Source organism: Anopheles moucheti, chromosome 2, assembly GCF_943734755.1.
Source record: "Anopheles moucheti chromosome 2, idAnoMoucSN_F20_07, whole genome shotgun sequence".
Classification (NCBI taxonomy): Eukaryota; Metazoa; Arthropoda; class Insecta; order Diptera; family Culicidae; genus Anopheles; species Anopheles moucheti.
Genome location: NC_069140.1, coordinates 45,747,917 through 45,765,471, shown reverse-complemented (window position 1 = coordinate 45,765,471; position 17,555 = coordinate 45,747,917). Strand labels below are relative to the sequence as shown.

General features: G+C 44.9%; 1 protein-coding gene across 1 annotated transcript; it reads right to left on the bottom strand.

Annotated features, from left to right (window-relative positions):
- Positions 1-13,644: 13,644 nt before the first annotated feature.
- Positions 13,645-16,568, bottom strand: LOC128298472 (uncharacterized). The gene has a single exon (XM_053034222.1). The coding sequence runs from the start codon at positions 15,824-15,826 to the stop codon at positions 15,374-15,376; it is 453 nt and encodes a 150-aa protein (XP_052890182.1). The 5' UTR covers positions 15,827-16,568; the 3' UTR covers positions 13,645-15,373.
- Between the last annotated feature and the right edge of the window lie 987 nt (positions 16,569-17,555).

Below are 17,555 nucleotides of genomic sequence, written 5' to 3'. Positions count from 1 at the left end.
ACGAGATACACACACGCATTGCCTTCATATCCTAGCTCGGTTCTTTTTTTCTTAGCACGACGCCAGGGCTCCGTTATTTACACATTTTTCCGGTCTCAGAGGAAGCGGCTGAGAATAATGGACAAAACAAGGTGCAAAAAAAACCCTGACATTGGAATAACGACCACGGAACAACTGCTTCTATCCAGATGCATTGCCTTTTCATTGACCTAAATGTGATAGGTAAGGGGAAAACAAGAGTCGTTTCATATACTACTCTAGCTAGTAAGGAATGCGGCTAGCGGTAGTAAACAATGCAAAATGATCTCCAGAGAATGATCGACTTAACTTTTATGGATGTCCATGTACTAACCTTGCGTTTTCTTGTTAGTATGTTTTTTGTTTGTTTGATCGCACTTGTAGTGTACTACCTGACTCCCTGACCCTTACGGCACTCTTAGGCATTGTCCCTTTAGAACGATCGTTAAAGCAGCCGACTAAAACAAGAATTGGTTTTACGATGTAAATTATACTACAGCTCATAACAAAACATCCCACCGTTCGCAGATCACAGCGGCAGACACATTCCTGCTGCAGCGACGTCAATCCGTAACACGACAAGATCCATTCTTCCTTCGGACAGTTCCTTTGCCGTGTCCATTGTGCCCGTAAAGTCAACAAACCCATCGAAAGATCGCCTCACGTCCGTCGTCCTCCGTGTCCGAGAATGCTTTAAAGCTGAGGATCCTGTGTCGCCACGGTGTCCGTACCATCGGGCAAGCTGGTGCTTATTTTTACATACGGCACGTCCTGTCCCTTGGCACACACACACACACACACACACACACACACACACACACACACACACACATCCGCGGAAATGTCTCACGAGAGATGCGCAAAAAAAGGCAAAGCACACATACCTCACCGGACACCGGACCCGAACCACCTCACCTTCTTCATCACGCCAAACACACGACACAGTAATTGATGGCTGACATTAGTGGCCAGCAAAAATGGTTTAGGTGGGATATTTTTAGCCATGTTTAACAACAGCAGTACCATCAGCGGGTTACGGGCGGAGCAGAGGTACGGTGGTCAAACAATTGGAGAGCTTATGGTCCCGACGGGTACAATCTGCGTGATAACGTAACCGTTGGTCACACCCCGTGGGAAAAAAGAGGTGTTAAATTAAGTCAGCAGTCAGCAGTACGCCACATGAAACTTGTTGCGGGTTTTAATCGTATTCTTCGGGTCGATGGTTGGGCGCGCGTAATTGTTCCGCATTTGCGCAAAAAGCTCTCGTTAAAAATCGTTGGATTAATCATTAGGCAGCAGTATGACGATCATTGATTGGCGTCAGCACGAGATGTCTATCTTATGGTGGGGGGAGTGGTGATCGAAACAAGCTGACCTGCTCTTAAGTTGGGTGTATCGATAAGTGGATGTATGTATAAAGAACTACAAAGGAAACTGCCTTACTTAAGTTTATTCTAAATTAAAACGAATACTTGAATTATTTTAAAAGACTCTCTTAGTATAACACCCATCGTGTTATACTTTTTATGAGACCTGAACCCTGACGAGATCAGTTCAATATGACTCTAAAATGATGAGTTCGAACTGCTACCTTAGAAGAAGAATTAATGAACGAATGGTTACAAAACTATCGGGGCACAACAAGAACATTCTCAGACATCTAAATATAGATGCACATACTCTGATACTATGAAGATCTCACAGCTGTAAAAGATTAATATTCCCGAAATAAACGAACTTTCCGTACTGCACAATCCAGTACGTTACCAACAGAGCGTGGATGATCGAATGATCGTACCGTACGTACGTGATCATGCATTCGGATCGGCTCGGAGCGCCGCGACTGTGGTACCGCGGTGATTGCAGAACACACCCAACCATGCGCTTGAATATGATCGAGAAACCAAAAAAAAAACCCCGAGACAGCCTTCCTTCGTCGTCCCGCCGCCCACCACCACTCCATAGCCAGTGCACTATCGGCATTGTCCGTCACAGTCTCGATCGAGCCGGCGCCAGTCGAGTAAAGCCGCGCTTCGATACACTCACTGGTTGGTGACCATCCACCGCGTGTATGCGAGAGTGTGCATGTAAAATTCTCACGAGTCAAGGACGACAACCCGGCACTTGGGTAGATTCGACGGGGTCCACCAGCCAAACCTCCCCCACCCCTGCACTACTCGTTTCGCTGCTTCAAACCGCTACCGATGAAGCGGAAAGACTAACTGTGGCCGCCCACGTGAAGCCGCACCGAATGGGTGCAATTAAAATGTCTCCTCAACGTGTCACCGGATCGGTGTAAATATTTATGAAATGGCGGAAGTTTATGCGAGCACGAGATGAAACCTTTCGCGCACCGCGCGCCTTTCCTTTCAAGGCGACAACCAACCGGTGAGGTGAGGGTTTTAAGCGAAAGCAAGACCGTGGTGGGAATTCCTCATTCCATAGCGAAGGTTTTTCTTCCGCCAACTCTTATTCGTTGTCTTTCCAGCGATATTTATTACGTTCTTCCTGGCTCCTGACAGGGCGCACTTCCGTTTTTCCGACGCATTACCGGTCAGCAAAAGGAACGGTGCTGGACACATCCTGGAACCTTCCATTGGAAAGGTGTGGAAAGGGGGTGGTTTAGATCATCGGTGTGTGCTTCCAATATGGTCGGGAATCCTGCCTCAACTCTCCAGCCTTTGACAAGCGTGACGCAACAGGGCATGTGGTTTTGCATCAGCTGCCTAAACTCCTCGAATACCTGCACAAAAGTGAAGTGACCATCAGCACGATTGCGCAACGTGCCGGGACGGTTTCTATTGCGCGTCATCTTCTTTTTTTGTCCCTTACTTTCCTCAGCCCTCTGTTTGCACTGAACCCTGTTGACACTGCACTTTATTTGCCCTAATCGTGTTTGCGTCCGCTCCGTAGAGGCGTTCAAACCGTTCCACGAACGATTGCACAATAGTTTGCAGCAGTAGAAACATTTTCCTGCAATCGCGCTGGTCGGAATGGGTGATCTTAAGGACACTCGGAAACCATTATCTCCACATGGCAGATCGACTTACAGCGATGGGTGGCTATTAGTGCGGTACACTAAAACCTAATCCCATCGAGAAGGCGTCCTACCGTCGAACCGGTTCCAACTGGATGTTTTTGAGTATCTTCTTTGCCCAACGACACGTCATCCCGTAATTCCATGATATTTGCAGTATCTGCTAAACCGGTTCGCGATTTGCTAAACACCCACGGAAAAGGGGCCGCGGCATCATCGTGTACAGGGGAATTCCATGCAATTCGTGAAGAATTCTCCCGTTTCCGTATTGGAGAAGAACGCTATCAAAGCGTCCCTCCCCGTGATGGAGTTCGCTTTACCGGCTAGAACCGGTTTTTGCTTTTTTGCAACACCGGTCAGTAGTGCATTTGTATGCCGACCAGTCATCGATCTGTGAATACTCTTGCACTACTGCTGGTCCGGCAGTATGCAAGTCATAGCAAGGAAATGGTGGACGGGGTTAAAGCAGGAAGCAAATATGTGACTGACGTAAGTGCAGTGGCATTAAATACTAACCGAATCACACGATTTTAACGGCTGTTTTGTTGCGTAAGATAAGCAGAGCTAAAGTAAGCCACTCCGCTTATTGTGAGCCTTTATAAGGCTTTGGCGAGCCTTACAAATGTTGCACTACTTAAAACAATGACAGTGTGATGCGTTTATAATGTATAGGTTTAAGAATGTTTCGGCGAACGAGAACACAAATGTTCTTCAGTGTTTAACTACGGCAAACGGTTCACTTTTACCGTAATAGTGGAAATTTTCCATAACCCCACCTTCGCTCCCATTTGGCGACACATCGAGGGCAACAAAAACCGTGTGTACGTGTCCCACAGAACTAGGAAAAAAAAACCGCGATCCAGCAACACCGTGCCACCTAACCTTAACGATCAGCCTTATCGGGTGCGTTGTTCCACCATTTTACAACGGGTGCAATATTCCGGTGCCGGTGAGTGCTTAGCAAACACTTTGCCCATCGAACCGGTTCAGTACAAAAAAAAAAACCACAAGCGAAACTGTTTGCTGCCCGTCACTTGATCTCTCTCGCGGGGGAAGGTGTGGGGCAACGGTGACAAAGAGGAAGGCGAGGAAAACGCGAAATGCAACTTCAGCTTGCAGTTCCCGGGTGCGGTGAATTCTCCGTTGGCCCCTCGATATCGGACGCTCGTGCCAAACCGTGTCGATCCGTCCATCCCGTGCTCGCTCACGGTAGACACGTGTATGACGCTCGTGTGTGACGGTGGTGGCCAGGGAGCGACTTTCTGGCGTCCCCTTGTGGGTGTGGAAATATTTCATAACATTACACACGATCTGTGTAATCTGAGGTTTTGCTTTGCACGGGTTTGCTCGGGTCGCGCGGTTTATTTGCACCACACTCACCACCCTGCCCTGCCGTTTTCCATTTCGGAAGAGGGAATTAATTGGCCGGCATTCGAGCGCTGGATGCGAGAAAAGGTGTACTACGGCGGTGCGCGACCCGTACCGGATTTTTCTGGATTTCGTTCGACTCGCAGACTCGCATGACGCCGTTTTGTGGCCTAACGATATTGCCTTTATGTTTTAGTACCGCAGGTAGATGGAAAATAACCAGCGATAAAATCAAGCTACGAAGTGGATACGAATTTGTATCAAACGTCGAGTGCTCGCATGAATCAGTGCGCTTTGTGCTGGGATGCATCGTTACGAGTAGAATGACAATAAGACTCATTTAAAACAAATAGATTGTGTAGACACAATCAGACAAGCGCGCAATGAATCACAAGGGATGCGACAAGCACCAGATTTCAAGTTTACCTCCGGGCCGTAAAACCTTGCGTCCACAAATCAAACAACGCATGTCAAGTAAAACGCTCCCACAAAGAACATCTCCAGTTTGTCATCTTGGATGACATACTCGCAAAACAATACACAAGCAATGATGCAATCTGCTGTAATTATGGCGATAAGCGTTGATAAAAACTGTGGGGCCAGTAAGTTCCAATGTCGGAACGGATGACGTCGTGCTGGGAGTTCCGGGAATGGCAGAAGATGTATGGAAATGTACGGAACTGCACAGGAGTTCCCGTGAAAGTGCATCAGTAGCGGGAATAGCAGCTGAAATACCTTTTACGAGAATGGGATTCGCCTGTTGGGCAATGCCAATAAATAAAAGATTACCAAGAAAAATGGTGGACACAAGGATTTGATGGCTTAGCGTTTGATGTCGTATTTCAACACAGCTAATCTTGAGGCTATTTCTTCGCATCGCTCGATGGGCATTATGATAAGGCACTGCAATAAGCTTCGGATAAACCCTTTGAACCGCGGCTTATGATTTATTAGACTGTATATGGTTCGGCTGTACTGATAAGAGCCACACTTCAGCACGCGTTGATTTATACTACTCTAACGACAGTTCCGACAATTCGTGAATCAACAAATCGTTCCTCCAGTGCTTTTATTAATGGACCAACATCGTCATTGATTTGCACATCCGCTGGCGTACTACGCAATACACTGCAAACGCAGTAAACTGTCTGATCTCCCCTCTGCCGAGGTGCATTCTATACTGTGTAGCAGCCCGGAGCAGACCATTTCAAGCTCAATGGCAAACGCGCCCAGTAACGGTTGACTACTTTCGCCAAAACCAGTTTCAATCAGAAGAATGGGTGGCGACACAGCAATTGACGCCAGGACGCCGCGATCGATCGTTTCTTCATCGATTGATCTATACGCAACTGCGCGCGGGTTTAATTGAAGCGAAACGATCCTCCATACGGCCCGCTACTAATTGTGATTGCAAATAACAACAACAACGGCAAAAAAACCCCGAACAACGAACAAAACCAAAAACAGAACCACGTCAACCCCCGGGGCCGGACACAATGCGTGCCAGCGCGCATCATGCTAGATGTCACGGGACGCAAATGGCCACAAATTAAAGTGAACCATGCCCTCCCGCGCCTGACGCGTAGTCCGTGCCGAACGTTCCGGAGCTTGGATTATGTGGACGGATGGACGGAAACGGCTACAACGCCATCTCGGCCGCTGTTTGCTTCCAGCGAAAATGGCAACATAAACGATATCAATTGTGATCAATTGAGCTGACCCCACGAATGGAATGGAAAATGATACGCAAAACATCGCAAGACGTGCCCTCGTCCGCGCGTCATTCGGAAATCTTTCCATCCATATGCGGGTCTTTGGGACCGGGACTTCTAAGCAGCCGTCTAGAACGTTCGTACGGGTGCATCAATCCGGTTGATTCATCGATTCCGCATCGGTTCGGTACGATGCTGCCATTACGTTGCCGCAAGTAAACAAACTCACGGTACATCACGTGCGAAGGTACATTGAAGGCTCAATTCTAGGTCGTGCCGGCCCATATGCTCATGCTGCCAGAATGTAAACAACTTGGTACGGGCAGAGCTGGAAGATAAGACGTGTTCCACGGAATGTTCCATTCATGGGGATGAAGTTGTTAAAAATAAAACTGTAAACAGTTGCCGAATTCCGTTGGTGGTGAAGGTCGAACTGCTGGATACGTTGGAAGTGCGACATTCCTACCGTATGTCCCGGGTTCCCTATCTTGGTGTCGATGTTATCGGAACAAAAATTAGGGGGGTATCGTAAGTTTTACTGGCCTTGTTGGTGGGATTTGTTGACAATGGTCGGTTATGCACCGGGTGTACACAAGGCACACTTCGGATGGAACTTGTAAATTGAAAGTGTTATCACAGATCAAAGCTCGATCGATGGTGGATCAGAGCATTCCTTCCCCTTTTTTCTTTTCGTAGTGTTTACTTACTTGTTTACTTGTTTAATTCACATTTAACGTTCAGCCAGAGATGTCAAACTTTCTCCTATTGTCAGATTTTCCCAAATTACCCGGATGCTCCTAACATGTCTCTATACTTCACTTAGCTTGGATATCGGGAATTATTATATTAACCTAACCCATCGGCATGACGGAACTAAACTGGTAAATCTTCTGAGTGTTCTTTTGTAGATACTAAATCATCTCCAAAAACAACCAAATGAACGTCGGATCGATATACCGATGTATGCGTTACAAAAACATCACCTCTATAGAGCGGCAGACAAATTTATGTCCAGCTTTTGTTACGTTGCCTTTTTATAAATGCTACAAACTCCGTTAATCCATTATTTTCAAGTGTATGAAACTTCATATGAATTCGTCCTGCATTTTGGTTTATTTCTGGAAGTACTACAAAGTTTAATGCCATTTGGATTAAGGTTTCGTACCCCCGAGGTGTCCCCCGAGTGCCCAATCCGTCTGAGCTTGGTTGTGTGCTTGTGCCTCTTCACGACGATCATTGGACAGAATAAGAATATGAGACATAGGCATGGACATATAGAACCATTGAGGAAGACTTCTGATAGCTACCCGGATGAACGAATCGATTCAAATGCTGAATGCCTCTTGGAAAAGTACAACCTCTAAAGCTAAGAAAAATCGTTTTGAATCGTGAAGGAAGGACTATGGAAATGTATTTATAATGATAAGATCTTTGAAATGGGTACGATCAGACTTCGATAAGGTGGTCATACTATTGTAATGAACTCAAATATCTCACCCCGTCCAATAGAAGTCGAAAAAATCGTTTGACAACACTGGATGCCTCACGAAATTCGGTGAACTGCTGTGTGATACTGGTTTTATCGTCGTGATATGTTCGCCGTTACTGTAAACACTAACCATTCAACAACAGATGTGTTTACTCTATGGTACAACCACTTTAAATGTATCATTTAGAGTCATGTTTGATCGTTATCAGTGTCGCTTTTGTGTAAGTAAGGAAAAGGGATTTTTTTAAGTTGTCCCCTTTAGCCTTGAAACCCTCCGTGCTACGAAACGAATCAAGTAACCGTCTGTCTGATACGAGATATAGTGTCATAGCTAATGTGTATTATCTATCACGACAGGCATATCATTTCGTGGATTCAAATGACAACGGTACTGTCGGCAGAACAGCCTTCCGATCTAACGCTAGCCGTACTGCGTAGAAAGTCACGTTCCATCAGATCCAGGGTCATCTTTCCAATTCCGTTTTCCAACCCACTGACACACATCCGCAAACGCCACGCTGGCGGTATATTCGACGTGCGTGCTAACGATTTTTGATTGCTGCACAGCAACGTACGTAAAGCCGAGCATTGCGTTTTGTTGCGCCTCCAGATGATCCACGTTCGAGGTCGGTCGGATCGGTTATGGGTGGCGACGTCTTGACCGCTACACCAACCCGCCATCTCGCCGCGCCCGTTCATCATCTTCCGTACGGCAGAAACCGCTACCCAGAACCGAGAAGGTTGGTGATTGGTGTGGGGTTTTCTTGGGGTTTTCTGGCTGCTAAAAATAGCAACAAAGTGTGTTGCATACGTTGCAAGCGATGCAATGTCATGCAGACACCACTGGCCACATGCCCTGCCCCGTTGCTAGTGGCGCCATTACCACCGTTGCCCGCCTTCGGGGCGAGTTCATTATGAGTGTGTGTACTAGGTGCTGCTGGGTTTAGTGCGAGCGTTTGTAATGAGGAAAAACAAAGCCCACACACTATCCACCTAAGTGCGCCTAAGTAGGTGGCCACCAGGTGGTGGCACATTTAATTTATGGGGCCACATTGTTTCCCCACTCAACGTAAGCATGCGCTCATTGGTTCATAAATCTTTAAATAGAATTCGATAAATGATAAGAATTGTTCTATCCCGAACGGAAGGAGATGCCTGAAAGTTAACGGAATTACAGTAAACAATACATAGCTCCGCGAGAATTAACAAGCAAATCTTTCACGTTGCTTGTGGAATATTTTGCATCCCCAGCGGCATGATCCATACTCCGTGGAATTTTCCACCGAAGCTCCAAATGCCGTGTTCGTACTTGAGGCTACTACTACGACCCTCCACATTTACTCGCCCGCACACCGTGTATCTTCTTTTTAGCTCATTTTAAAAATACGTCGTGTGCTACGTGCGAATTGACCTGAAGTTGCTGGTAAAACACCGGTGTACAAAATGTCCGTCTATTCACCACCTGCTTGGGGAAGCTTCCCAAATGATTCCCAGCTGCATATTCCATACCGTGTTTCCCTTGCGGCGTTTACATTCGTAGGTCCCAGTTTAAACTCTGGGTCATTCTATTTCGTGGGACCAACCGGTGCACGTGGTGTGAGAGTGATCGGTTTCGGTTTTGCTTACGTGCACTCGCACTGTAACGATAAATAACCTGATAGCGAGATAGCTCGGCTACTACACAACGCCGGCTAGTGTGCCTCGGTGGATGTATTAGTACATCCATCAATCAAGAATGCGTGCTGTAGTGCCAATCATGTTTAGCACAGGCTATAATTAGTACGAAACAACACACCTGTCTGTTACATTTGCCGGTCAAAAGCCGAGTGACAGTGCGCTGACATCGGATGGATTATTATTGTGACTTCTGCTTCTCTCACCCATACAAAAACTTGTTTTCCGCTGTTTTTTTAAACTTTGAAGATAGGTATTCTAATAATAATATAACCTAAAAATATCAACAACAACATTCTGATGCACATTTCTTTCTAGAACAGCGCAAATTGTATCTTCCCGTGGCAATCGCACAAAGTGGTCACACTTTGTAAACAACCGGTGCACGTGCTGAAAACAGATGCGATGGGATTGGAATAGGTGTGAATGATGTTATGTATGAATTGTTTATTTGTGGTAAAAGCTGGAGAGTGTGGCTAATTTCTTACCCCAAGTGATAATTTAATGTTTTCAGTGATTCACATCACGCGGAAGATTTGTTAAAACAAACAAACAGATATAACACAAAACGAAGAACAATCAAACACATATGATAATTAGCCGCAAAACAGAGTAAGCTACATGTCTTAATAGACAGGGGCAAAAAAGTCTCATTAAAACGACGATCTATAAATATTTGCCCTCAAACTGTATTATCCCTTCCAGCCGCTTTCAAAGTGCTCCAGCTCGAAAGCTGTTGACACACACTGTGTACGCATAATTTTCCACCTGTTGCATTCACTCGCTACTGTGATGATGTTCAAAACCCATTGCAATAGTGAATCGTCTATATCGAGAGACGACAGCAACGGTCTTCTTCCCAAAGACGGTGGCAGTAGGCGAGCGTTAAACCGTTTGCAAATGTCAGTGTAGACACGTAACCGGAAAAGGATAGTCATCCTTTCCATTCCGCGCCGAATTCCAGCTCCATCTGTGGCAAGGTTTTTAATAATCAGCAACTATTTTGCATCTTTAATTTATTTATTCGCTCCAATGCTGTTGCAGTGTTGTTGCGTTTTTATTTTGTTGCTGGCTGGTCGTAGCTTCAACCTACATACGCATGGAAACTTCACTTCTTGTCCGTCTTCGGCCATTCAACTTCAACCGTCCCAAGCAAAAACCGGTTCGTATGTTCGACCGGGCGACTACCTTCGTTTGCAAGCAGCCGTTAAAGAGGGGCTCGTCTGGTTTTGTACAGCAAATCCTGTTCTAATATTTCTCTTTCTTCCACAGCCTTTGGATACACATGTCGCCATCTTGGCGCGAAGGTTTAAGAAATTCTTATTATCACAGCTATATGCTGAAGATGTCCAATGTCTGAGAGTTTGTCTGAGTGTATTGTCAGTAGAATAGTAAATGAGGGCATGCATCTGCATATTGACAAGTCTGTACAGCACACTGTCTATTCTCATTGGTGCACCACATCCAAAGTGAGGTCACCCGATTGACGTTAGCGGTGGAGAATAGAATCCGAAATCATTTACACCAACAGAGCGTCTGGAACGTGAACAGTATAATATCCACCATATTTGAATGACAATTTCACCAACACAAATCTTTGACGCTCTGTGCAAACCTAGAGATCTCACAACCATTGAATGTCGCGCGAAATGTAAGCGATCTAATTAAAATTCCATTACTTTGTAGTTTAGGTTTAATGAGCAAAATATTTACCTCCTCTAGCAAACGATCAACATTTGCAGTTAAAAGAGACTGGCAACACTGGGCGGAAGTAGGACTAATGTGCACTATCGCAGTTACGGGGGCTTGTCTATGATGGCGGGAGGACCCGAAACGTGGATTCAATGGTCCGTTCGGTGCAGAAAAACATGGTCTAAAAATAAGCATTAAAAAAAACGCAACCCAAACTCAGCCCTGTTGATGGTGAAGGGGTTTGCATTTGAATGTTACGGCGCGAATGGTTTTGATGACCACATCCTTTCCATTCCTCGCCGAACTTCGTCCACTGCGCTCGACAAGAGACGAATTACTGAACACGCTTCTGGCCGATCGAATTATTTTCCTACGAGGAATTGGGAGGTGTCCGGGTGGGGACGGTGCTGTAGCAGCAGCACAGGAATTTGCAACCGTGATTTACGATCTGCACATGCTTGGTCTTTCTAGTTAAGCAGAGAGAATGTGAAAGGAAAGAATCGTGCACTGAGTCGCGAGATGCAGGTGACTACCGGGCAGACCAATCTTCTGACCAACACACAACAAACACCAGCATCGAGCGAACAACGCCACCACACACCCGGGGTTGCCCGTGTGGGACAGATATTTGCAATGCCGAACGTACGAAATCGGGATTTTTTCGCACAAACAAACCTCCGACCACAACTGGCTCCGACCCCCTCTTTTCCCCCACCGCCGGCACAGTTTGCCCGTAGTTTTTTACCGATGTTACTAAATATAAACCAATTGACGTACACGGTAAAGAATTTAACGTTTCAACGATTTGAAAAAAAAACAAAAATCTTCCCCAAGATGATGTGAAGAAAGCAGAAAGCGAACGTTTCCATATTTTCTTTCAAAAAACCGATAATGGAGAAACATTTGCCACCAACGCGGCGGCTAGATTCTTTGTTTTGGTTTACAAATGGCGGAACTATGGTTCCATTTTTATTGGCTTAGTATGTATATATATATATATTTAAGTATATGGCTTTTACAATGGTACGCGATTCGGTTGATTATGTTGATTTTTTGTTCATAGTGTGTTTGCCATCTTCACGGCATATTATTCGAATATTTTACCTTTTTTTTTGGTTGGGATAATGTAGATAGGGTAGATAGTAAGGTAGATAAGGTTTACGCCAACGCGGGAGCAATATATCAGATATAGGTTACCGGTGTAATTTATCCCACCATCCGGATGGTTTCGTGACGCTATGCCAAATTATATTTGCCTGTCCGCTGCACACGTGTGTGACTTAGAATTTAGCAAAAATGGAATGTGTCTATCGTGTGTGTTTTTTCTCTAGTTTTTTTCCATTTTATATAACTAAAGGCCGGGTAAGATTCGGGTTTTATTCCTGTTTTTGTTTCTAGTCCTGTGCACCTGGTTTGCCTCACTCCGGTTGCCACGTTTTCATACATCATTAATTTACCGATCACACTCAATTAAGTGTCCCGGTATTCGGGTGCCAATGGCCAATGTGACTGAATACCAACCACGTATGGATCTAAATATTCAACCTGGTAATCATCTTCAGAATGCGATGACATTTAACGAAGAGGTTCCAAGACCAATGCTACTAAACCGCTGCCTTATCAGTGATTCCTCTAACCTTATACCTACGTGTTGTCTTGGTCGTCCCGATGGGGAAACGCTAAAGCATTTAACAAAAGTGAGAGCTATAACGAGGATATTGAAGATGTTAAAAGTCAGCAGCAGTCTTTTACGATCGAAAATGAGTGGATGTAAAGCGTGTGTTACTCATGTATCTAACCAACCCCCTCCACACACCGCTGTGTATGATGTGTGTTTTTGTTTAATTTAGATTCTACGATGAAATAAAAAAGTCGGATTCGGGGAGATATTCCTTTTGTAGCGTGTTATTAGGAATATCAATGATCTCACCCCACCAAGGGGAAGGATATCCAATAGGTTCTCACGGAGTGAATGGATCACTTTCAGCATCGCTCGAATCAGTTCGAGGTAGCCGGATAGTATTCCTGTAAATGAAAGCGTCCACAACAGCTTTGGGCGTTGCAACATGAAGTTCAACGTTGTAGTCCAAATCAGACATGTACGTACAATCGCTTAGTTGGGAGATGACCCTGCAGGTCAATAGGAAATGCGCCGGCCGAAATAAGTTGTTGCCTTTACTGTCACAGCCACCGTCGTTATCAGCGGAGTGGCAAATAGGCAAAGAAAGAACCTAAGTTCCTAATGCGCACTGTGGTGCGTACGTTAAATATCCCTTATTTGCAAATCTGCGATTTATGGCTCGTACTGTTATACCTATGTTTAGTTGTCATTCATGATAAGCGTAGAATCGTTTACTTCGTTATGTTGTTTTTTTGTGTGTGTGTAATGTATATCTGTATAAGTTTAGGCTTCTTTTGTTTCCAAACTGTTATCTCACCTCCATCTAAGTAATTTTTTAGAATTCTTTATTTTTCACTGCCCTTTCTCTCTGTGTGTTTTTCCTTCCTGCGGGGCATTAGTAGTCCAAAAATATTGAACGAATATCTTCCCAATGTCATAAGTACAACATGTTCAATAAGCGCTATAAATAATGTGTCTTTTCGGTTTTGTAAATTCCAATTCTTCTTAACAAAACCAATCGGGCCTTAATAATTTTTCTACCTTGAGTTTTTGTTTCGATTTTTATAAAATATATGCTATATGTGCTCATAGCATGAAGCTGCAAGTCTTGCTTTGCTTTTACCAATCTACCTTTAAAAAGCATTCACAATTCGATATTAACACAATGTTTCACCGCCCATCTGAATCACAGTTTTATGTTTTGTGTATAAAAAGCAAAACTTTTACATTAGAAAACAACAACTGCATTTTTTTTCTAAACGGGAGAAACATAAAACTTTCTCGGATGTTTGGACACGGAAGCGTTAAACAGAGAAATGTTACAAAAAAGCACTGACGCTAAAGCAACAATTTTCTAAATGGATGCAATTGCATTATTGGATTTGCTATTCATCCTCGTCGTTGTGATTCCACTCAACTAATACGATCAGATATCGGGAGCTTTGCAGTGTTTGAAACGCCTCCACCTAATGTGCAAAGGGTTTGTGTATTGATGTTATTTTCTATGTTGGTGACAAACTTTCTACCCCCCTCGATATATGCATTTTTCTACTACTTCTGCCCCGTTTCCTTGCTGTGCGATACATAATGGCCTTCTGCTGCACTCAGTGTCGGTTTTGTTCCAGTTAAAGGCTTTTCGATGTGTACCGAAGAAACGTGTATCACAGGTCTGTGGGCATGGGTTTTCCTATTATGTGAGTGAGTGCACCATGTATTAATGGTTTAATTGAATCGAATCGAAACTTCAACCTTTACTGTAAATCAATATTTAATTCCGTCAAATTGATATCAATGCCCATCAGCCATAGAGAACACTGTCAACCCAAAATCCTACGGGAAACTAAAGCTAAAGGAACAATAAGATAGAGTGAAAGGAAGGAAACGGGATATCAGGAAGGACGCATTCAAGCGTATCATACGTTTATAAATATTTCTTCTGGCTTAAATCTTAATCTACTAAAAGCGGAAAATCATTCATTTCCCAGTCCACTCCACACGTAAAACGTAAACAAAATCAATAGTTTTGATTCGTGTTCGTATGCCAAGCTCCACACATTGTGTAGAAAGCGAAGGAGGCACCTTCAAATGTATATGATATAATGGGCAGGATGATGATAGATGTTTATATTAGCCTAGCCCACATGTAACAACTATATTGTGGTGTATATGTTTGTGTTTGCCTTGTTTAATGCTGCGCACCCGTTTGTTTTGTTTTGTTTGCAATGCCTCTCTCTTCCTTCTTCTAATGCTATTGCTGCTGCTGCTGCTGCTGCTTTTGTCTATAGTATACTATAAGTAGTTTAATATTACGTTATTTATAATCCATACTCATTTTATGTGTCTCTCGTTGCGCTCTCTCTCTCTACGAATGGATGAAATCGGTTCAACACACCCCCTCAACCGGATCTGGATCAGACTATCTGGACAGGCTGCGGTTGGGAACACGCGTACAAAACGACACCCGGCACAAGTTACCGTGGTGCACTGTAGGTGCCCCGTCTGGAACGGACCTTTCCCGCCGTCACTGCTGTCGTCGCCGATGCTCGCGTCGTCGTTCTTGGTAGCGGTGGTTTCCGGTGATGCACATGCAGGACACTGTCCGAACTGGCTTCCCGAACCTCGTCCTGTTCCAGCTGCCGCCTACCAAACCGACTGCCACGCCGATGCGTCCCGTCACCGGGCGTATCGTCGTCGTGGTCGTCCTCGTCCGGATCCGGATCGGGATCGTCGTCCTCTTCGGCGTCAGCACACCCGCTCCCCTCTCATGACCGGCCATCGGTCGACTTGCTTTTGCGAAGCGACTTTCGCAACTTGTCGACCAGCCGGGTGTGGAACTTGTTCAAGCTGCTCTGGCTTCCGGCGGCTGCAGCCGGTACTGCCTGTCCCGTTGCACCCTTCGGCGGACTGCTGCCCGAGCTGGCCTTCGAAGGGCTCGAAGCGATCAGCGAGCTTTGCGACGTGCGGGACGAGTTGCGCGAGAACTGTGACCGGGAGGCAAGATGGGACATGTACATCGGGTGGCTACGGTGTGCCGGCGAGCCCGACATGAAACCTTCGTTGCCGGGCGAGGTGGATAGGCTGGGACAGTCCGACCGGGAACTTTCCGACACCTTGCGCGACCGGCAGTTGCTTTGGTTCGAACATTCCGATATCCGCCGCTGGCGCCCTTTGTAGATATCGAACTCGTTCTTCATCACCGGCATCATGAAAGCCATCTTGGCGAGATTGGCGAGAAACTGGACACGTTCAAAGGTGAGTTGAATTCGTTGCTTTTAACAAATTTCCGCAAACAAATGTGCTGTTGCAGCAAATTCGTTCTCGTAAAACCAGTCAAACACACGCGCGCGTACAACTACACCAAACAGCACAAATTCGTGGTTTATGTCAAACGGAAAACTCGTGCCGTGTGCTCGCAGTCACGTACTCAAATAGGGACGTTTTTTTTCTTTTTTCTTTCCCTTTTTCTGCTATGCTTTTCCACGCTTTTCACACACTGATGAAAAAATCAATATTCCGTACTCCGCGTTATTATTTTACGTACGAGCGGGTGTATTTTTCTTGCTGTTGTTATTGCTGTGTCGCACCAGTTCGGTTTCGGTTTTGTAGCGCGTACGCTAGAGTAAGACCACCGAAACTAAAGGGAAAACTAATGCAGCGAGAGTCACTTTTGCTGTTTCTTTTCCACCGCGGTATGCGATTCAACCAAAACGCATTCGAAACTTTCACTTCCCCGTATGCGGAAGGAGCTCTGTTGATTTCGTGTTATCCACACAACACTCCCGCACGTTTCAGAAACCGATTTCGATTGCTGCCGTAAATGTTGTTTACTTGGATATCCGTTTTGTTTTTTTCGAATTTCACTAAACCACGCGTCGTAGGGTACGTCTTCAGCAAAGGGAATTCTTTTTCTCTGTTGCTTGTGGCGACTTCGCGAGAAAACCGTGTTGTGCGTTCGCTCTCCGGTTTACGTTTGACGTTCGGCTGCCCTTCGCACCTCAATTTAACGAATAGGGAGAGCAAATCCCTGCGAATAGCTGTCAAATGATACGAACGGCACTACGGGACAATGAGGAATGATCTGACGCCGAAAATGTTTTGTCGATTTTGGAAAAGTAATCATTTGTTTATCTACCCTTGCAATGAATAGTTTTTTTCGATATCGTTAAATTTTGTTCTTCTAGATTTTGCGGTCTCGATATCTTCGCGCAGCAATCACCGAGTCATGCACAGATTTTCCATAAGAAGTATCGAAAAGTTGTTTTGCAGTTTTTTTGAGTTATCACTCGATTTGGAAAAAGTTAAGTCAATCGTTGGTGCTATTATTATTTCATGTCGTTTTCTTGAGATGAGAAAAATAAACACACCGAACATGGGTGCTCAAGTAGGTAAAGGTTTCTCACCCCTGGAATTTTTATAGCACTCTGTCCCATAATGTCAATCTATAGCATCAACATTCGAATTCAAATCTCGGGATGTAATAGAGCTTCAACATGCTTAAAACGGATTAACTGATTTCACTGTTTGATTGGGAAATTGAATAGGCGCCAATGTACCGCAACATTATGTTAAAACTATTAACAGATGATCTTGGCAGGTTTCAGGTGCTCTGCAAACCGGTCAAGCACCGTCGTCAGACAATCCGTTATGCTGACCATTGTGGCAGATGCATCAACTCCATCACTCCATCCCAATTTGGGACCACCACGACTACTCTGTCCATGTGGACGACTTTAAAGGATGTTATGGACTGAGGAGTTCGGTGGGTCTAATCCGCTGTACGATCCACAATCCGCTAATCCACAATCAAATCCAAATGTTTTGTTAGACCCATGAAACCAAACAACACAACACCCATCAAATGTTATTGCGAATACAGATTTATTATCATTAATTATATATCCCAGGCCATCTTTTGATTACATGAATTATGAACAAACTATACAA

Excerpts from the sequence above, each read along its gene's own strand:
- LOC128298472 (XM_053034222.1), bottom strand. The coding sequence starts at position 15,826 with ATGGCTTTCATGATGCCGGTGATGAAGAACGAGTTCGATATCTACAAA.